Source organism: Lissotriton helveticus, chromosome 3_1 (genome assembly GCF_964261635.1).
Source record: "Lissotriton helveticus chromosome 3_1, aLisHel1.1, whole genome shotgun sequence".
NCBI lineage: Eukaryota > Metazoa > Chordata > Amphibia > Caudata > Salamandridae > Lissotriton > Lissotriton helveticus.
Window position 1 is genome coordinate 1,888,610,266 of NC_136061.1, and position 23,074 is coordinate 1,888,633,339.

The 23,074-nt window shown below is 44.9% G+C and overlaps 1 protein-coding gene across 2 annotated transcripts in view; it reads right to left on the reverse strand.

Moving 5' to 3' along the window:
* Positions 1-23,074, reverse strand: part of LOC144823936 (sperm-specific sodium:proton exchanger-like) — an 8,804,346-nt gene that overhangs the window by 4,097,909 nt on the left and 4,683,363 nt on the right. For both annotated transcript variants that reach the window (XM_078682870.1, XM_078682871.1), the window contains one exon: positions 13,288-13,385. In XM_078682870.1, coding sequence (XP_078538996.1) covers positions 13,288-13,385 — 98 coding nt within the window. The remainder of the gene's footprint in view (positions 1-13,287; positions 13,386-23,074) is intronic.

Here is a 23,074-nt window from a genome sequence, read left to right on the forward strand (position 1 = left end):
TCTGGTTACTTGATGCTTTGTTTTGAATGTTTTCCTATTCGCTAATATTTGGCAGATCTTGCATGTCCATGTTAGGCATTTTTGCATGCTTGTATAAGCTAGGACTGCCCCTTACTTTTATGCTGAGTTTGTAACCCTAAAGCATACATAAGGCCTCTGTTTTCTGTACTCCTCAGACTGCCTCATTCAGTTGCTAAGGCGTCTGTGTGACGTAGCCTCACTTATTAAGTGTAATAAAAATGTTCCTTTTATATTCCAGCTTCTGTGTCAAATTCTTCTTTCTATTAGTGAGACCCCGGAGAATGAAGATTTTCAGTTTCTTCACCCCTTTGTTTTTCTTTCTCTGTTTAAATTTGGGTCTAAACAGCTGTCCCTCATGCTCCAGTGACAGTGCCCGACTTATGCGTTTACTCTTGTGCTATGATCCATCAGAAACTTACTTCCACAAGATCTTTCACTTCTACTGTTGCATGCCCCTCATGTGGCCCTTTGTCCTCACATGGCACAAACACACAGCACCTAATACCATTCTCGCTTCAAGTAATGCACGGCACGATAAATCACGTTTCTTCCCATATCATGGCTCCGAATAAACAGTCCATTAGAATTGTTTCGCTTAATGTAAAGGGCATCAATCACCCCGTCAAAAAAAGAAAAATATTAGACTATATACACAGGCAAAAAGGTGATATTATATTGTTACAAGAAACTAAGATTGACTCGTCACAGTTTAACTCAATGAAAAATAAAATATACAGCGATGCAATCGGCTCGGATGCCCTAGGAAAAAAGAACGGGGTCTTAACCCTCATTGCAAAGAGAGCCAATATTGACGTCTTGCATAATACTGCTGATTCCAAGGGTAGGTGGGTGTCTACAAAATTGTTGAAAGATAACAAAGAATTTTATGTAACAAACGTCTATGCCCCTAACAAAGATGAGCCAAGTTTTTGGAAAGAGTTATCTGACCACATACGCATGATCCCAGATAATGTGACTCACATCATGGGCGGTGACCTCAATCTACCTCTCGACCCACATCTGGATAGAGACTCTCATTGCCCCTTTCGCCCGAGTAGTACACACAAGGCACTCCTCAATTCTGCGACCGTTATAATCTGACCGACTCCTGGAGATTGCTGAATCCAACGGAAAGGGACTATACCTTTTATTCACCTCCACACAAATCGTACTCACGCATATATTACATCCTCATATCTGGTCACTCAACTGCCAATATCGATGACACTTCCATTGAGCCACGTGTAGTCTCTGACCATTCCTGCATCACGATAACACTGGCAATACATAATGAAACCAAAAATCAAAGCTTATGGAGATTCAATAACGCGGTCTTGAAAAATGATGCGAATAGGAAGGCCATTGAGACGGCTATACAGGAGTACCTTGCTCACAATAAAAAGGGAGACACTACCGACCTCACAAGATGGGAGGCTCTTAAGTCCACTATCAGAGGAGTCATAATTAAGATTTGTACAGCCATGAACAAAGACGCCAACAGTAACCTAACACACCTAGAATGAGAGATCTCAACGCTTGAAAAGAGACACGTGATCTCTAAAGACCCTCAGACCCTAAATGACATAATGACCAAAAAATATGAATATAACAAGATTATTAGTGAGAGAGCGGGAATCTGGCTCAAGAACCACAAAAACTTCAAACTATGCCAAACTAACAAAGCTGGTAAGAGCCTTGCATCTTATTTAAAATGTAAGCTGCAACGTACTGCTATTAAGAGCCTAATTGATAAATTAGGGACGTCTCACACTGACCCAACCAAAATTGCTGATGTATTTAAAGATTTCTACAGTGACTTATATAGTAAAAACAAAGAATTTGATAGCACCAAATTAGACACATACCTAGATAATTGTACTCTCCCATCTCTATCGCTGCAAGACCAGACGGACCTTAATCTTCCCATATCCGATGCAGAGATAGAACAAGCCATCAAAACTCTCAAAACCGGGAAAGCCTCCGGACCAGACGGGTTCAGCGCCATGTTTTATAAGAGTTTTGTCTCAATCCTAGTAGAACCTCTCAAAGACTTATACATGGGCTTCGCTAACAGCGGCCAAGTCATTGGTACCCCTGCGGAGGCAATTATCGCAGTGATTCTTAAGGAAGGGAAGGATCCGACATCCCCGAAGAACTACAGACCGATATCGCTGATCAACCTTGACTGCAAAATTTATGCCATGATTCTGGCCAAACGAATCCAGAAAATTCTACCCAAACTCATTCACCCATCACAGGTAGGGTTCCCCAAGCATAGGTTATCTAGCGACAACACCCGCACCCTAGCACACATAATAGAGAAGGCCAAACTAATTACCACCCCGACCGCTGCAGTGACATTAGACACAGTAAAAGCCTTTGATAAGGTCGACTGGTCTTATATAGAAGCCACTTTGCACAAGTTCAAGTTAGGAACAGAATTTATTCGGATGGTGATGGCACTATATGCTAACCCATCGGCCAGAGTGCGTGCAGGGGGATGCCTATCATCACCCTTTAACCTGGAACAAGGCACGAGACAGGGTTGCCCCCTATCTCACTCCCTCTTTTTACTCGCCATCGAGCCCTTCCTCTATTACTTACGGAATAATGACCATATTAAGGGTATTTGCTTTGGTGACTACGCAGTCAAAATTTCGACCTACGCTGATGACGTCCTAGTCATATCTGAAAACGCAGATTTAGCGATTCCGGCCCTAATGTCCTCTATTGCAGATTTTGCGGTATCAAGCTATAAGCTTAACAAAGACAAAACGGAGGTCAAACTCCTCAATAATATAGGTGATAGAAGCATATTAGGTAACTCTGGCTTATTCTGGCAAACAAAAAGCTTCAAATACTTAGGAACAGAATTTGAGAAGGACCTAATTAGCACCCTCAAAATTAATGAGCATACCCTTCATAAAAAGATATCCTCCCTCTTAGATGGTTGGTCACCGAAAATTTTATCGTGGTGGGGCAGAGCGGAAACCTTGAAAATGATGATCACACCTCTGGTCAACTATCTGATAAGTATGCTCCCAATGCTACTATCGGATGACTTCCTCACCAAAATATATAAGCCCTCTAATACTTTTTTATGGCAAGGCAAAACACCAAGAATCTCCATGAAAAAGCTTCAACTAGCGAAAGACAAGAGAGGCATAGGCCTACCAAACTTCAGGTGCTACCAGACGGTTTATTTGTAAGGGTGGGTGTAGTTTGCGAAGTAGCGCTACGCGAAGCTACGCGAAGTGCACTTCGCACTACGCGAACTTCCCGTAGCACTACGCGAGCTGCGTAGTAGCATGTTCGCACTGTGCAAGATGCGTTTTCAATGATTGCACAGTGCGGACAAGCATCCGGCACTGTGCAAGCATTGAAAACTGCATCTTGCACAGTGCGAGCTGTAGTTTTCTGCTGCTCGAGGAGATTATTACTCGAGCGGCAGCTTTCTCAACGCGAACAGGTAGTTTCTCATTGAGAGCGGTCGCGAGCATGCGCAACCACTCACAATGAGAAACCTGACCTCCTCGCGTTGAGAATCTCGCCGGGATGTCATTTTGCTTGCTCGCAGTCGCGAACATGACGTTCAGGACCGCGAACAAGCAAAAAATGAGCGCTGCACTACGCTACGCTGCACTACGCATGTTCGCACTGTGCTACGTGCCGCTCGCGTAGTGCGAAGTTGCAAAAACTTCGCAAACTCCGCGAGCGGAGCGTAGTGCTTCGCCCAGGGTCAATCAATCAATCAATCAATCAATCAAACAAGGACATTTATAGAGCGCACTACTTACCCGGAGGGTCTCAAGGCGCTTTGGGGGGGGGGGGTGCTGCTACTGCTCGAACAGCCAGGTCTTGAGTTTCTTCCTGAAGGAGAGGTGGTCTTGGGTCAGGCGCAGGTCGGTCGGGAGGGAGTTCCAGGTCTTGGCGGCCAGGTGGGAGAAGGACCTTCCTCCTGTTTTCGTTCTTCGGATGCGGGGGACGGCGGCGAGGGCGTGACTGGCTGATCGGAGGTGGCGTTTGGGAGCGTAGAAGTTGATGCGGTTGTTGAGGTAGCTCGGGCCTTGATCGTGTAGGGCTTTGTGTGCGTGGGTGAGGAGACGGAAGGTGATTCTCTTGTTGACGGGGAGCCAGTGCAGGTCTCTCAGATGTCCGGAGATGTGGCTGCGTCGGGGGATGTCGAGGATGAGTCTGGCTGAGGCGTTCTGGATCCGCTGGAGTCTCTTCTGGAGCTTGGCGGTGGTTCCGGCGTAGAGGGCGTTGCCGTAGTCCAGTCGGCTGGTGACGAGGGCCTGGGTGACCGTCTTCCTGGTCTCGGTGGGGATCCACCGGAAGATCTTCCGTAGCATGCGCAGGATGTTGAAGCATGACGTGGAGACGGCGTTGACTTGTCTGGTCATGGAGAGGGAGGAGTCCAGGATGAAGCCCAGGTTGCGTGCGTGGTCTGTCGGTGTGGGTGCGGTGCCCAGGGCGGGGGGCCACCAGGAGTCGTCCCAGGCGGAGGGCGAGGAGCCCAGGATGAGGACTTCCGTCTTGTCTGAGATCAGTTTCAGGCGGCTGGTCGTCATCCACTCGGCTACATCTTTCATCCCTTCGTGAAGGTTGGCTCTGGAAGCGGCGGGGTCGTTGGTCAGGGAGAGGATCAGCTGGGTGTCATCGGCGTAGGAGATGATGTTCAGGTTGTGTTGGCGTGCGATGGGCGCGAGGGGGCTCATGTAGACGTTGAAGAGGGTGGGGCTCAGCGAGGATCCTTGAGGGACGCCGCAGATGACTTCGGTGGCCTCTGACTTGTACGGTGGTAGACGGACTCTCTGTGTTCTTCTGTCGAGGAAGGAGACGATCCATTCCAGTGCCTTCTCCTGAATTCCGACGTTGCTGAGGCGCTGCACTAGGGTTCGGCGTGCTTCCAGCTCTCCGGGAAGGTGGCGGTGTCGAAGGAAGTGTTGATGATGTCCCGCAGGTGGGGTGCGATGACAGCGTCGGCCTTGTTGAAGACGTGGTGAGGGCAGGGATCGGTCGGAGATCCGGAGTGGATGGAGTTCATCATGCGGACGGTGTCATCGGTGCTGATCGGAGTCCAGGCGCGGAGGGTGGTGGTGGGCGGCGTTGCTGCGGTCGTTGTGTGCGATGGTTGAATGCTGAAGCTGTTGTGTATGTCCGCGATCTTGTTGTGGAAGTAGGAGGCGAGGGAGTTGCAGAGGTCTTGCGATGGGGTGATGTCGTTGTTTCCGGCGTTGGGGTTGGAGAGCTCTTTCACGATGTTGAAGAGTTCCTTGCAGTTGTGTGCGTTGTTGTCCAATCGGTCCTTGAATGCAGTTTTCTTGGTGGCGCGGATCAGTTGGTGGTGCTTCCGGGTGGCAAGCTTGAGGGTGGTCATGTTGTCCGGTGTTGGTTCCCTTCTCCAGACTTTCTCGAGGGCTCGGCAGTTCTTCTTGGAGCTCTTGAGTTCGTCGGTGAACCATGGGGCTTTCTTGCTGCCGGGTCTGCTGGGCGGGGTCCTCAGAGGGGCGAGTTCGTCCGCGCAGTTGCTGATCCACTTCGTGAGGTTGTCGGCGGCCTGGCTGGGGTTTGCTGAGCTGGCGGGAGGGTGCTGACTCAGGGAAGCGGCGAGCTGGTCGGCTGTGATTTTGTTCCAGCTTCTTCGGGCCACCTGTTGCTGGTGGTGGTGGGTCGTCGTTCTTCTGAAGGTGAAGTGGACGCAGCTGTGGTCCGTCCAGTGGAGTCCTGTGGCGTGGCTGAAGGCGATGTCTTTGCTGGATGAGAGGACGGCGTCGAGTGTGTGTCCGGCGAGGTGCTTATTTGTGCAAACAAGGTGTGAATTGGTTCCAACTTCAATCCGAATACACTCCTGTTTGGGTTCACGTCGAAAAGGCCATCATTAGTAACTTACCATTACCTGCCCTAATGTCAATGGATATGGCAACTTTCCCTCACTCCAAATACATATTTCTAAATACTAGAAGAGCCCTCTTAAACCTAGAGAGACACTCTAAAGTTAAACCAAAATAAGCAAATTAAACTTGTCCTCGTTGTGGTTCAACCGAACCATAAAGGAGGGGGGTAAACATCTCTTTTGGGAGCAATGGTCAAAGAAGGGGCTGAACTTAGTGAAAGATCTTTACGAAGGGTCTGCGCCTCTATCTTTTGCCACTTTGCAATCACGATTTGATCTCCATCCCCTCGACTTCTACAGGTTCTTGCTTCTTAAATCCTCTCTCACTGCAAGAGACATTTCGCTGAGCGACCCTACAATTTGTAACAAGCTGTTCCATCTCCTCTCAACGGGTCACATGGTGTCTAAAATCTATAAAATCCTCTCCCCAAACCCCCAGAAGGCGCATAGGAAGTGCGAGCTCGCTTGGGAGAATGAACATAATTCCTCTAAAATATCATTTGACTGGGATAAGATACATCTTGCACCGTTTTCCAACAAAATATCACCGATACTTTCTCAAACTAAATACATGCTGATTGATAGAACATATTGGTCGCCGTAAAAACTCTACAAGCTTAAACTCCTTGACAACCCTCTGTGCTGGCATTGTAAATCACACGTGGGGGACTTAGCTCACATGTTTTTCAATTGCCCGATGCTCCAAACCTTTTGGGACAACATTCATAATTACATTCAAAGAACCTTCCATTTCCAACCTAGCAGAGAATTGGCATATGTCATACTTGGGGCATTAGACTCAAGATTTGTGAACGATCATGACCGTCACCTAATGGATCTCATGCATATACTTGTGTGTAAAGTCGTTTTAAGCAAATGGAAAAGTGCATCTGATGTTTCCTTCAAGATATGGCATGAATGGTTGGCCTCCTTGAGGGGCGCAGACAATGATGCACTACACTCTTCACCGTGGCGAAAATCGCACGCTAAGCTCTGGAGTTCACTTGACTCTATGGAACTTTGTTATGATCCGCCTTAGATTAGCACAGTGGTCATATTCACTAATCTATTCACTAATCTAGAACACGTTCCTGTCACCTATAAGAGCACAACGTAGACGCTTTATCTCCCTTGTTATGATTTGGAGTACATAACATGACTGCATGCTAATAGCTGTTACTGATTTCATTTCAATTTCGTATTTCTTTCTTTCTTTCTTTCGTTCTCTCTTTCCCTTCTTCTTTCTTCTCCTTCTTCTTCTACATCTTCTCCTCCCTCTCTTTCCTTCTTCTTCGCTTCTCTTCTCGTTTTTCCCCGTTTTCAAAACCACTCCTATTGCAACCATCCTTCTGATTATAATTGCATAAGTTTATGTATGCGGTTCATTTACCTCATCATTAGAGAATCGTTTGTTACATAAGATTGATGCTCCCTTTTATTGAATTGTAAAACTCGGGTTGCGTTGACACATGAATGTAATCAAATGTATGTTTTGTTTGTTTTCCTCTCTTTGGAAAATCTGTCTCTTTAATAAAAAAGATTTCAAATAAAAAAAAAATCCATGTTTAAAAAGTCTCTCTATTTTTTAACACAAAATGTAGCATAAGCCTTCCGGAGAAAGCAGAGGAATTGAAGAATCACACATATCGGCAGTAAAACACACAGTGCTTCAGTCAGGCACTTCCCTCATATGCAGCTTCCTGTGAGGATTACCCTTTGCATCTATTGTGGTACAGGAAATAAAGAGTAGTATTTCAAAAGATTTAACAAATACTCTGCCCTGTGAGGTGTTGCAGTTGCCAAGGCAACATTCTTCACTAGTCCCCACTCGCCACTTCTATAAATGTGACAGCAAGGCCATGCAAGAAAGTTGCCATCCTAGCTCTGCAAAAATGAGCCCTTCTCAAGGCCATTTTGAAGATTTTAAAGTAGGTCGACCATTTGCCTCTGAGGTCTGTCTGTGACAATGAAGTCAGATGTTTTTGAACCAAGTGAGGGCTGATTGGGTCTGCCATCCTACCGAGGTCAATAAATTGAGTACCACAAAGTTAACCAACAATATTGATGGAGCAAGGATACGCACGTAACGCGACTTGATTGTACTCAACCCTCTCAACATAACGTTAATAAATTAATCAATATGTTCGTATTACTAATAGTGCATTACACTACATTTTGGGTATCTATATGAAGCTTGCATATGTGCTTTTACTAACCATAATCTGCTTGCATTAAAATGGTTGCTGCTACGCAGGATTTTCTACTGCGTATGCGTCTGTCATACTCACGTGACATGACGTACTCTTTGCTTTGGAGGGAATCTTTCGCTTCTGCGCACTAGAATTAAAATGGCTGCTATGTGTTTCAGCATGCATGAAGCTTGCAATGCTTCTTTTGCTAAGCTGTTCGTTCTGCTAAACCTTAACGCAATAGTTAAAAATAAATGAATGGGAATAGAGTAGAGATAAGTGATATACAGTGCATTCATTTATCCTGTGTTCTAAAATTGTTTCATTTCTATTTTAATGTATCGTAATCTTTGGGACGGAGAGGTTCTATTACTCCATCTTGGAAAGCCACACTGCGCATGTCAACTCCAGAAGGGGCTATGTCATTTGTCATTGAAACCCGGCCAAGGCACGACTTGCTAGAAGATGTTCATGGGAAAGTCAACTCCTGACCCCTGTGAAGGAAACTGAACTGAAATATGGTCTGTATTGTAATCATTATTGATACATTCACTGCCGGGTGGAATAAAACATACGTGAGAAAAATAAAATTGATGGGCGGGAACGTTAAACAGAATATTCAAGAGAAAAGTGTCATTTTGGTATGGTGTGATGACTTCTCCTCATCTTTCAGTCCAATCAAAATTTGGGATCCTTAACTTGCAACATTGGAGGTTGGTACACTGACCTGGAAAACAGTATAACTAGGGTAGGCTTAGCTAGTTAATTTGTCTGACTTGTCCGAATAGCTGACCTGTCACTGACCCAACGCACTCTATAGGTGACCAAGAGCAGAGGGCTGCGGAGCACTCTGTCAGAAGATTCGATAACCCAATCGGGGTTCTGGGAAGCTGAATTGCTGGCGAAGCACTTTGTCGGGGAAATCGATAAACCCAATCGGGGTTCCGTCTGTTAGCTGCAGAGTGGGAGTAGCGCAGGCATTGCAACTTAACTACGGGTGCCAGTCTTTACCTTTGGTGGTCCTGTCCTGATCCAATTTGGCTTTACCTGTCCTGATCCAATTTGGCTTTACCTGTCCTGATTCTGATCTGCACCTGCTAGCCTACTGGCGACTGCAACTTTCGGAGTTCTGTCCTTTAAACTGAACTGTGGCCAGGGTTAGTTCTTCACACCATTCTAGATAAATATAAATCCATGTGGGTTTGTCATTGATTTGTTCCTTCTCTTCCCCTCCCTAAAGGTTACATATTTGATAATAGTGCTTGCATATCGATGTTCCTTTTTCTCTAGCCCTTCCTATTCACTACCTGTTTTAATTGCTAATTATTTTGCATATCATGTTCCTTCTCTTTACCCTCCCTACTGTCAAAGTTTGACATGTTCCCTTTTTACCCTCCCCTTTTGTTAAGTGCCTAAACATTTTGATCGTATTTTATGTTCCTTCTCTTTACCTTCCCTATTGTTTAAAGATCAAAAGGAGTTTAATACATCTTTTGCATAGTTACATTTTGATTCTGATCTTCATAATTGAAAGTCTTTTGGTGTTCAATCTTTGGATCATGACCATTTAAGAAACTTAGATAAAGAATTTAAAACTTCCCGAGTTTGTTGTTATTTTATGAGTGCAAAATGTTATTATTCCTATTATGCTAACACCCTTGATCCCTTAGGACTTTAGGTACCGGTGACGTGGATTGGTAAATCAAGGTATAGATAGGTCAAAGTCCTAAATTTACGTGTTTTGTGGCATGTACACAATCAAGAAACTGATACAGCATGGAACTTTATTCTAAAATATAATCATTCTCTGAACACCCTCCACTACAGTAACATAAGAAGCAGGGCGGTAGAAATGGAACTAACACTCGCCAGCTACTGCTCAGTGACCCTCATCTCCTGCCCTGGGGGAGTAGATTCCGCCTGATCTCTGGGAGTCACAACTGTCTCACACCAGAAAGAAAGCACAGTGACAGAGCAGGGAGGAAGGAAGAAGAAAGCCGCCAGCCGCCAATGCCTCCCGTGCTCTGTTTACATCTCTGGCTGGCCCTTGGCAGCAGGCCACTTAAAGCACTGCCCGGAGCTGCACGCGTGCATACATCCAGAACATGCACACCACGGAACGGAAGTCTAGGAGATAAGGTAGAATAAGTGCAAAGTAAGGCACAGTTATTTTTCACATCGAAGTGCACCTGGCCGAATGGAAATTAAACAGGAGAAGGACAATTGTAAGGCAGGCATCAGTGACTCTCCTTCGTAGATGTTGTGTGGCAGCATGCCCGGACTACGCTGGCAAGAGCACTTCAAATTAGCGTTTCTCTTTGCAGAAAAGCCGCTCTCAGGTTCTCTTTTTTGCTAACAATAATATTTAACAAGCTGTCGCCATTAAGCACATAGCAGCGTGTTTATTTTAGTATCACGCTTTCATTTTAAGTGAAAGTGAAAGCGCGATGCAAAAATGAACACGCTGCTGTACTACAGTTAACCGCTGGAAAAGGTACACGTACCCACCGAGCTATCTTAGCAGTGCATTCATCTGCTCTGTGGGGCATGCCCACGGTGCAGTGGCACCCTTTGTGTGTACAATTTCTTTCATTGAAAAAATGCACAATAGGTTTGTCAACTGCATTACAAACTCGTTGCCAGCTCGAAAGCAACCAATTCACCATGTAAGGTATATATTAAAGCACACAAATTCTGACTTTGGTAGGTCAGGTTAAGGACTTGCTTACATGGGAGAAGAATGTACACGCCAGAGAGCAAGGTTGAATACACAATATACCAGAGGTCATTTATTTGCCATATTTATTCCTCCTTTCCCAAATCTTAAACTATTCTTTGGAGCTGCCCTCCACCTGCTGCTAAATGATATATTTTACATCATTTTCCATTTTTTTTAAACGTTTAAGCTGTGGTATTTCATGGCGCACGCACAAACAAAATGCAGATCATGCCTTTTATAATAAAGGGAGCATTTATTCAACATCACTTCATGGCACTGAAGCCTTTTCATAACTTATTTCTTTAACTCATTTCTGGGTTGTTTCATTTCAGCCATCCATCTGCAAATCTCCAGACGCAGTTAGTAAATTAACTTTATAGTGAAAGTGAAGTGTTTCTTTTCACCAGTGTTTAGCGTGTCTTTCAACCTTGACATCTAGCTAATTTTGTGAATTTGTGCGCAATGGAAGGCCTCCTTTCTATGTAATTGTTTCATAATTTTTAAACTTGGTAACACAATCCACTGAAAATACACTCCACATCTTGCCACATAATTCCAATCAGCATAATTTTAATCAACCCCACACACTTACGCACCACACAATTCAACTCCAAACATTTCCATTCCTCACCACATAATTTGACAACAAACCACATAATTCAACACAATAACACAACACACAAACATCCAATCCACACCACAGAATTTCACATCATGCCACAAAATTCAACAACATACCACATAATTAAACTTCACTACATAACACTCCACAAAATACAATTCCACATAATTACACTCCATGATACACAATCCCACTCCACAAATCCGAGACCTATTGCATTACAAATGCTTGTTTAAGGGTGTCACCCCAACTCCCAATTAAGTTACGAAGTTATGAAGCATGCTAGCAACTCTCCAGCAGGTGATAGCAACATTTATAATTTTCCAGGACTTTTCTACAAAGGGGGTTGACAGTTACCATTTTCCACCTCTCCACAGCAGAGTCTATTCATATTTTCAGAGTTTCTCATGGAGCACATTAAAAAATGGGGAGAGGATTTACATAACGTACTACTAATGAACATAATATGTAATTGGGCAAGGACAGATTCCATATATCATCTCTCATGAAAAAATTGAGACATCAGAACATTTTTACAGTACAATTAGCGGACATGGTTATAGAACATGGGTCAGTCTCCATTTTTAATAGCGCTCGTGTAAAAGGAGCACAAGAGTTGATGTTGAAATATTTGTTTCATTTGAAATCTCAATGTTTTATTAGATCATAGCAAAACTCCAAAGAATAATAGACTTTTTTGTAATGAATGTTGGGATCCCACATTTTCTAATAAAAAATAGGCGATAGTGTAAAGCTGGGTCGAGCAGCAGATTTTAACAGCTTTTCCAAAAACTGCTGGAATGTAGAATATTTGGAAATCGAACACTCTCTAATGTTTCTGGCCATATTCATTGGCATATTGGATATTTGTTCAGTCAAAATACTATTCTTCTCATACTGATAAAGGGTTGTTTGGTAATTGGTATACTCCACCGTTGGACTAGAGTCTGCGGAGGTTACAATGAATTTGTATACAATGAAAACATATCTTCAGTTTTGCCTCTCTTTACTAAAACCCATCGGGTCTTATTTACAAGCTCATTGCCTCGCATGCGGTCACTTTTTTTGATGCACCAGCTGCGCAGAATAACTGCCCAGGCATTACTCTGCGTGAGAGGAGTGTTCTGTATGTGTTACTGTGGGTGTTCCCACTCAACATTCATGGAACCTGACCCATTTCCATATTTACAAGGTATTGTCCTGAAACTGCATCAGAGTCCTACACCTCACATGGGGAGGTGTAGGACTACAGGGAAAAATACCTTTATTTCTGCATGTTTTCCCTTTTTCTCTGTGTGCTGCCTTCTACAGCACACATAGGAAGAGGAAAACACCTCTTGTGATTGTTTTTGTTCAGGAAGGTGTCTCTTTCCACACAAAAACAATCACCCCTACAAGGCAGATGCCCTTGCACCATGACGCGAGGGTGCCTCCATTGGCATAGGTCAGCCCATTGTGCACCAGCGCGGGCCAAAAGGAAAGGAATGTGCTATATCACAGGCTACAAGCCTTCTTAAGAATTCTTAATCTTGGGATGAATTCGCCTACTCTAGACAGGCAATTAAACAATTTAGCACAGTAACAAAAATGTGTGTTTTTCTGGCGAAATGACAACTCAGTGCACCTTTCCCTTCCCACCATAAACACACACTTAAGCAGGATTTTTAAACACAGTAAAGCATGCACAAAACAAATTATGCGCTTCTGCCAAGGACATACTCTCGTATATGTCAATGTGTTTCTGTGAAACCTATTTCCGGTAGCATACATATTTGAACCTCTCTTTATTGGAAACATATAAATACAGTTTCCTATCTCAAACGGAAAATGAACCACTTACTTTCCTTTTTTTTCAACGTAGTTTTCTGTTGCATTAACCAATATTCTCGTTGTTTCACGATTTAACATTCCAGTGTTGTATTGTTTCCAGAAGCTCATCTTAACAAAAGTAAATCATTAACACATTCATCAATATTTGGCAATCTAACAAGTGGAACATATGAAAAATCTGTCAATGCAATTATTTCATTCTACAGTTCAAAAACATATTATGCATTACAAATGTTTTTGTTTTATAATGCCCGGATTACTTACCGGTAATCTTGATTACACTGATTTAGCCATACTCTTCCCATTACTGACTAATTGAGTAGATGTACCAATTTACTGAACTTTGCCTACACTTGCCAAGCTGTTTTCCCTTTTAATTAGTTGCAGAAAAGACGCTCCTATAATTCCCTTCCCTAGACTCTTTCCTTTCTCTTCATGCAAAACCCCTGAATGGAGGCTGATAAAGGGAGGAGGGTGAGGGGCATAGGTAATGGTGCAAGTAGAGAAGAATAGCAGGAATGAAGATTACTGGTAAGTAATCTGAGCATTACCCCCTCTTCCTCCTAAGCTCGCCCCATTCCTTTTTACTTGAGGTTTGCCTAAGCTAAAAACCTTTCATAAGTAAAATTAAACACATTTAACCCTGCATCATTCTGAAGAAATGTATTCTTGCTCCTCCACCTAAGTGTTTTGTACTTCATCTGTAATTTCTCTTCCCTGACAACATAGAATAATAAGAAACGACATAAAAACATAAACACTATATACACCTGGAACAAAGGGATGAGGAAACGCCCTCCCTTTACTATTTTCCACCTGTTGAGAATTACTATCTTTTGTGTGATGTGCCTCCAGATGTTTTCCCATCTTTAGCTGAACCCATTTTTTTTTTGTATCTGCTTCTGTCCGCACCAAGCGGTTTCCCAGCTAACAATCTATACAGGCAAAGATGCTTACATGAGCTTGGACACTTACTTGTTGATGACATTTCTGTAGAGGGAACAGGGGAACTTTGACATTCAAACATCAGATATTCCTACATCACTGGGACAAGAGTCACAGATCACATATGAACACCTGGTATTTATTAAAGGTCAAAGAATGCTAACCTTGCTGTGACTCTCTCTGCCTATTCGGCAGATACAGTAAGCCAACACCACACTTAGCCAGAAAAAATCTCTATTAGGGGATGAAACACTTTGGTGACAGGGAAAAAAAGTTTTTTAAAAAGAACAAGAAGATATGAATTAAGGAATCTTTTTAGAAAAACTGGGATGGTGTCTGTGCACTATGTAACTCATTTTATGATGTTTACATATCTCTTTGAATGAATGGTGGGTACTGATCATCTTTTTGTAATTTACTTTATGGATCATTGCTCCTGTGTGGACGATTAGAAGGCTAGATCGATGCACCACCCTAGTCTCAACCAAGAATCTTTCTAAAAGTGATAGGTGCAATTTGATTGCTTCAGTCTCACATTTTACCACTGAAAACCAGTGGTAAAGGGCTTGTGCTTCCCCTTTTAAACATGGCCAAATTGGCATACCCATAATTGGCACATTTAACATACTTGTAAGTCCCTAGTATGTACATGGGGTCTATAAACTAAAACGCTACAAATGAGCTGCAGCACTTATTGTTCCGTCCACATTGGCCTTGTAAGACATATCTCTAGTCTTGCCCTAGCAGCTTGCATGTGCAGTTTTAAACTGCTATTTCGACCTGGCAATAAAAACCTTTTGGCAGGCCTAAACCTTAATTTGGAATGCTTATAAGTCACCCCTTAGTTAGAAACTAAATGCTCATAGGGCAGGGTGCATAGTGGGCAAAAGAACGATGGATTTAACCCAGATCTTTTGACTTGGGGAGAATGTTTGCATTGTCAGCATCCCATCCATCATTTGTTTGCTGTAACACTTTTTGCCCTAAGTGGGATGGGTGTACCCAGACGAGGGTCCCTTGCTCACTGTGCCACTGGATTCAAGCTAGCCTGGCTGATGAACGGAGACATCCCCTGAAACTCGTCCCAGGATGCGTGTTTCCGGTCCAGGGAGGACCTGGCCTTGGCCTGGTAGTTCGGTCTGGACTGTTCCCATGGGGCACAGGGTCAAGACTGATTTGAATATGGCTGGGTCCAAACTTGGGTGGCATAGTGGGCAAAAGAATGATGGGTTTAACCCAGATCTTTTGACTGGGGGAGAATGTTTGCATTGTCAGCATCCCATCCATCATTTGTTTGCTGTAACACTTTTTGCCCTAAGTGGGATGGGTGTACCCAGACGAGGGTCCCTTGCTCACTGTGCCACTGGATTCAAGCTAGCCTGGCTGATGAAGGGAGACATCCCCTGCAACTGGTCCCAGGATGCTTGTTTCTGGTCCAGGGAGGACCTGGCCTGGCAGTTCGGTCTGGACTGTTCCCATGGGGCACAGGGTCAAGACTGATTTGCATATGGCTGGGTCTAAACTGGGGTGGCATAGTGGGCAAAAGAATGATGGGTTTAACCCAGATCTTTTGACTGGGGGAGAATGTTTGCATTGTCAGCATTCCGTCCATCATTTGTTTGCTGTAACACATACTTCAGTTTGGAAGCAGCTAGAAACATGATTCAAGGACTCATTAGAATAGTACTTTAAAATCTTACTTAATGGTTAAGTCCGAATTTATATTACTGTGTTGAAAATAACATTTTTAGAAAGTTGTCATTTTACAGTAACAGGATTTAAAACCTTTTGGTATAAAGAAAATACAATCTACAAAATATTACAAAGTGCACAATGGTTTGCAAAGATTGCTCATTGCAGGGAGAAATAAGGATTGCTTCTGGGTCCAACTGGCAAAAGGGAAAGGAACAAGGACATCTGACTAGACCAAACCTAAATCTTTTCAATAGTACCTTGTCCCAGACATTATGCACGATATCAAGTTACAGCTCCATTCCTGGAGCAGTTTGGATAATAATTATTCTTTGTTGGGAGACTTCCATAATTCAATCCACTCTCTTTGCCCTTTTCTAATCTCTCAAAAACTTAATTCGAACCAACATTTGTCGACATCAGGTAAGTCATCAGGGTCTGAATCACTGGTAGATCTTTCTAACTGTTACATCCTTGATGAACCTTAACTACAGAATGTGTTGACCCCGATCATATATGAGACATTCGATAATGATCTTTCTATTCAAAGCTGCCTCTGAATTACTTTAGATGGAACACCACAACCTTAAAGGGGCCATATTAATACAGTCCTTGACACAGGATTACCCAATTCCCTAATGGACTACTTATGTTGGAGACCTAGGTGGTACACCGGGGATGCTCATGCATACTTTGTTTTCCTCATCTTGCAGCCATTAAGCAGCCTTGTAGCCCCACACCGCAGACTTATAAGTTAGAATAGATAGGTACTTTCTTTCATACATTTCTATAAGTGGTGCAATAGTCCCATTCCCAATTTTATAGGCCAGGCTAAATAAGAAGCCAACAGAATTTCAGAACTTCAATCTTCTCTACGAAATCAAATGTGATCATCAAATATGGAAATGCATGTGTTCTTGCGATATGGGTAACCCAGAGTGTGATGCAACGTCGCTTGAGATTATTTGGGGCACAAGTCATGGCAAATGTTTTTGGCAAGGGTAAGGCCATCCATAAAACTGAAAAAGATGTCTAAAAGTATTTGGAGCCCATTAGAAGCTCTTTACATTAAAACAGTGTCATCCACATATACAAGAAAAGGAACAGGATGCCCTTTTAACAGTCCGATACCAAAGGGGAAGATGGATAGAGCGCTTGAGCAAATCAAACACTCACCCCCATTCAACATCTGGGTTCAATCCATCATCATTCTTTAGCTCACTCCACCACCCCAGTACAGATATGGCCATACGCAAATCAGTCTGACCCTGTGCCTCATAGAAACAGTCTAGCCGGAACTGCCAAGCAATGTCTTCCCTGGACCGGAAACAAGCATCCTGGGACCGGTTTCCGGCTAATCAGCTGTCATCAGCCAGGCTAGCCTGAATCCAGTGGCAAAGTGAGCAAGGGACCTACGTCTGGGCACACCCTGCCAACCTAGGGCGAACAAAGCGATACCAAATGGGGATGATGAAGGGAGTGCTTGAGCAAATCAAACATTCACCCCCAGTGAACTGATCTGGGTCTAATACATCATCATTCTTTAGCTCACTCTACCACCCCAGTTTAGACATGGTCATATGCAAATCAGTCTGACCCTGTGCCTCATGGGAACAGCCTGACCCGAACTGCCAAGTCATGTCTTCCCTGGACCGGAAACAAGCATCTTAGGACAGGTTTCTGGCTAATCAGACGGCATCAGCCATGCTAGCTTGAATCCAGTGGCAAAGTGAGCAAGGGACCCACGTCTGGGCATACCCTGCCAACTTAGGCCGAACTAAGCAATACCAAAGGGGATGATGGACGGAGCGCTTGAGCAAATCAAACACTCACCCCCAGTCAACTGATCTGGGTTTAATCCATCATCATTCTTTAGCTCACTCCACCACCCCAGTTGAGACATGGCCATATGCAAATCAGTCTGACCCTATACGTCATGGGAACAGTCCAGCCCGAACTGCCAAGCCATGTCTTCCCTGGGCCGGAAGCAAGCATCCTGGGACCTGTTTCTGGCCAATCAGCCGTCATCAGCTAGGTTAGCTTGAATCCAGTGGCAAAGTAAGCAAGGGACCCACGTCTGGGCATCCCCTGCCAACTTAGGGCGAACAAAGCGATACAAAAACTGAAACCGATCCTAGGATGCTTGTTTCCAGTCCAGGGAGAACCTGGCCTGGCAGTTCGGGCTGGACTGTTCCTATTGTGTCAAGACTAATTTACATATGGCTGGGTCCAAATTGGAATGGCACGGTGAGCAAAAAAACTATGGATTTAGGCCCATTACTCTGTACTGGGGTGAATGTATGACATTGTTCTGCTTTCTGTCCATCAATAGTTCTTTTTGCTTTGTCAACCCAAGTGGGAAGGGTATGCTCAGACGTCAATCCCGTTGCTTTCCATGCCACTGGAATCAAGCTATCCTAGCGGAAGAGGGGGAAACCCCAAAACTGGTCCTAGGATGCTTGTTTCCTGTCCAGGAAGGATCTGCCCTGGTAGTTCGGGTTGGACTGTTCCCTTTGGGCGGAGGGTCAAGACCTATTTGCATATAGCTGGGTCCAAACTGGAATGGTATGGTGGGCAAAAAAAAGATGGATTTAGGCCCAGATCTCTGTACTGGGGTGAATGTATGACCTTGTTCTGCATTCTGTCCATCATCACCCGAAGTGGGACGGATATGCTCAGACGTGAGACTCGTGCTCTCCATGCCACTGGAATGAAGCAATGCTAGCTGAAGAGGCAGTGAAACCCCAAAACTGGTCCTAGGATGCTTGTTTCCATCCAGGGAGGACCTGGCCTGGCAGTTAAGCCTGGACTGTTCCCATTGGGTGCATGGTCAAGACTGATTTGCACATGGCTGAGTCCAAACTGGAATGGCATGGTGAGCAAAAAAACGATGGATTTAGGCCCAGATCTCTGTACTGGGGTGAATAGCTGACATTGTTCTGCATTCTGTCCATCAATAGTTCTTTTTACATTTGTCACCCCGAGTGGGACAAGTATGCTCAGACGTGAGTACCAAGCTCTCCATGCCACTGGAATCAAGCTATCCTGGCTGAAGAGGGGTGAAACCCCGAAACCGGTCCTAGTATGCTTGTTTCCAGTCCAGGAAGGAGCTGGTATGGCAGTTTGGGATGGACTATTTCCATTGGGCGCAGGGTCAAGACTGGTTTGCATATATTGCTGGGACCGAACTGGAATGGCATGGTAAGCAAAAAAACAATGGATTTAGGCCCAGATCTCTGTACTGGGGTGAATGTTTGACATTGTTCTGCATTCTGTCCATCAATAGTTATTTTTGCATGGGTCAACCCGAGTGGCACTGGTATGCTCAGACCTGAGACCTGTGCTCTCCATGCCACTGGAATCAAGCTATCCTGGCTGAAGAGATGTGAAACACCAAAACCGGTCTTAGGATGCTTGTTAAGAATCCAGGGTGGACCTGGCCTGGCAGTTCGGGCTGGAATGTTCCCATTGGGCCCAGGGTCAAGACTGATTTGCAAATGGCTGGGTCCAAACTGGAATGGCATGGTGAGCAAAAAATGATGGATTTAGGCCCAGATCTCTGTACTGGGATGAATGTATGCCATTGTTCTGCATTCTGTCCATCAATAGTTCATTTTGCATTTGTCAACCTGAGTGGGACGGGTATGCTCAGACGTGACTCCCGTGCTCTCCATGCCACTGGAATCAAGCTATCCTGGCTGAAATGGGGTGGAACCCTGAAACTGGTCCTAGGATGCTTGTTTCCAGTCCAGGGAGGAACTGGCCTGGCAGTTCGGCCTGGACTGATCCCATTGGGCGCAGGGTCAAGACTCATTTGCATATGGCTTGGTCCAAACTAGAATGGCATGGTGAAAAAAAACAAAGGATTTAGGTCTAGATCTCTGTACTGGGGTGAATGTGTGACATTGTTCTGCATTCTGTCCATTAATAGTTCTTTTTGCATTGGGACTGGTATGCTCAGATGTGAGTTCCCTGCCCTCAAGGCCACTGCAATCAAGCTATCCTGGCTGAAGAGGGGTAAAACCCCGAAACCAGTCCTGGGATGCTTGTTTCAAGTCCAGGGAGGACCTGGCCTGGCAGTTTGGTCTTGACTGTTCCCATTGTACGCATGGTCAAGACTGGTTTACATATATTGCTGGGTCCAAACAGGAATGGCATGGTGAGCAAAAAAATTATGGATTTAGGGCAAGATCTCTGTACTGGGGTGAATGTTTGACATTGTTCTGCATTCGGTCCATCAATAGTTCTTTTTGCATTTGTCACCCCGAGTGGGACGAGTATGCTCAGACGTGAGTCCGTTGCTCTCCATGCCACTGGAATCAAGCTATCCTGGCTGAAGAAGGGTGAACACCTGAAACCGGTCTTAGGATGCTTGTTTCCAGTTCAGGGAGGTCCTACCCTGGCGTTTCAGGCTGGACTGTTCCCATTGGGCGCAGGGTCAAGACTGATTTGCATATGGCTGGGTCCAAACAGCAATGGCATGGTGAGCAAAAAGCAAAGGATTTAGGCCTAGATCTCTGTACTGGGGTGAATGTATGACATTATTCTGCATTCTGTCCATCAATTGTTCTTTTTGCATTGGGACCGATATGCTCAAATGTGTGTCCCCTGCCCTCCAGGCCACTGGAATGAAGCTATCCTGGCTGAAGAGGGGTGGAACCCTGAAACTGGTCCTAGGATGCTTGTTTCCAGTCCAGGGAGGAACTGGCCTGGCAGTTCGGCCTGGACTGATCCCATTGGGCGCAGGGTCAAGACTCATTTGCATACGGCTTGGTCCAAACTAGAATGGCATGGTGAAAAAAAACCAAAGGATTTAGGCCTACATCTCTGTACTGGGGTGAATGTATGACATTGTTCTGCATTCTGTCCATTAATAGTTCTTTTTGCATTGGGACCGGAATGCACAGATTTGAGTCCCCTGCCCTCGATGCCACTGCAATCAAGCTATCCTGGCTGAAGAGGGGTAAAACCCCAAAACCAGTCCTGGGATGCTTGTTTCAAGTCCAGGGAGGACCTGGCCTGGCAGTTTGGTCTTGACTGTTCCCATTGTACGCATGGTCAAGACTGGTTTATATATATTGCTGGGTCCAAACAGGAATGGCATGGTGAGCAAAAAAATTATGGATTTAGGGCCAGATCTCTGTACTGGGGTGAATGTATGACATTGTTCTGCATTCGGTCCATCAATAGTTCTTTTTGCATTTGTCACCCCGAGTGGGACGAGTATGCTCAGACGTGAGTCCCTTGCTCTCCATGCCACTGGAATCAAGCTATCCTGGCTGAAGAAGGGTGAACACCCGAAACCGGTCTTAGGATGCTTGTTTCCAGTCCAGGGAGGTCCTGGCCTGGCATTTCAGGCTGGACTGTTCCCATTGGGCGCAGGGTCAAGACTGATTTGCATATGGCTGGGTCCAAACTGCAATGGCATGGTGAGCAAAAAACAAAGGATTTAGGCCTAGATCTCTGTACTGGCGTGAATGTATGACATTATTTTACATTCTGTCCATTAATTGTTCTTTTTGCATTGGGACCGATATGCTCAAATGTGTGTCCCCTGCCCTCCAGGCCACTGGAATCAAGCTATCCTGGCTGAAGAGGGGTGAAATCCCAAAACCAGTCCTAGGATGCTTGTTTCCAGTTCAGGGAGGTGCTGGCCTGGCAGTTCGGGCTGGACTGTTTCCATTAGGCGCTTGGTAAAGACTGTTTTGCATATGGCAGGGTCCAAACTGGAATGGCATGGTGAGCAAAAAACTATGGATTTAGGCCTAGATCTCTGGACTGGGGTTAATGTATGACATTGTTCTGCATTCTGTCCATCAATAGTTCTTTTTACATTGGGATGGGTATGCTCAGATGTAAGTCCCATGCCCCTGGAATCAAGCTATTCTGGCTGAAGAGGGGTGAAACTCTGAAACCTGTACTAGGATGCTTGCTTCCAGTTCAGGGAGGACCTGGCCTGGCAGTTTGGGCTGGACTGTTCCCATTGGGTGCAGGGTCAAGACTGGTTTGCATATATTAATGGGTCCAAACTGGAATGGCATGGTGAGCAAAAAAAAACAATGGATTTAAACCCAGATCTCTGTACTGGGGTGAATGTATGACATTGTTCTGCAGTCGGTCAATCCATAGTTGCATTTGTCACCCCGAGTGGGACGGGTATGCTAAGACGTGAGTCCCGTGCTCTCCATGCAACTGGAATCAAGATATCCTGGCTGAATTGGGGTGAAACCCCCAAACCGGTCCTAGGATGCTTGTTTCCAGTCCAGAGAGGACCTTGCCTGGCAGTTCGGACTCAACTGTTCCCATTGGGCGCAGGGTCAAGACTGAATTGCACATGGCTGGGTCCAAACTGGAAGGGCGAGCATAAAATGATGGATTCAGGCCCAGATCTCTGTACTGGGGTGAATGTATGACATTGTTCTGCATTATGTCCATCAATAGGTCTTTTTGCATTGGAAGGGTATGCTCAGATGTGAGCCCCCTGCCCTCCAGGCCAATGGAATTAAGCTATCCTGAGTGAAGAGGGGTGAAACCCCCAAACAAGTCCTAGGATTCTTCTTTCCAGTCCAGAGTGGACCTGGCCTGGCAGTTCGGACTCGACTGTTCCCATTGGGCGCAGGGTCAAGACAGATTTGCACATGGCTGGGTCCAAACTGGAATGGCATGGTGAGCAAAAAACAATGTATTCAGGCCCAGATCTCTGTACTGGGGTTAATGTATGTCATTGTTCTAATAATAATAATAATAATAATAATAATAATAATAAATCATTTATAGAGCGCCCTGCTACACATAGAACAGTCTGTCCCCGCGCTAATCACTGATAAATTCTACAGAGGAACGAGGATAACGGGATTATGAAAGGGGGAAAAAGAGTGTTTTTAGTTTCCTCCGGAATCCTATTTCAGATGGCTCCATCCTAATGTTCAGTGGTAGAGCATTCCAGTATTTGGGGGCTAGGTGCCTAAATGAGCGTCCGCCCATTCTGGCCCTAAGAATATGAGGTGTTTTAAACAGCATCACGCCCGAAGATCTTAAATTGCGCGTAGGGCGATGTATGGCCAGGAGGTTCTTAAGGTAATCCGGACCTTTGTTCTGGGCTATGCGATGTGCGTAGCAGAGGGCTTTGAATTTAATACGCTCCCTGACAGGAAGCCAGT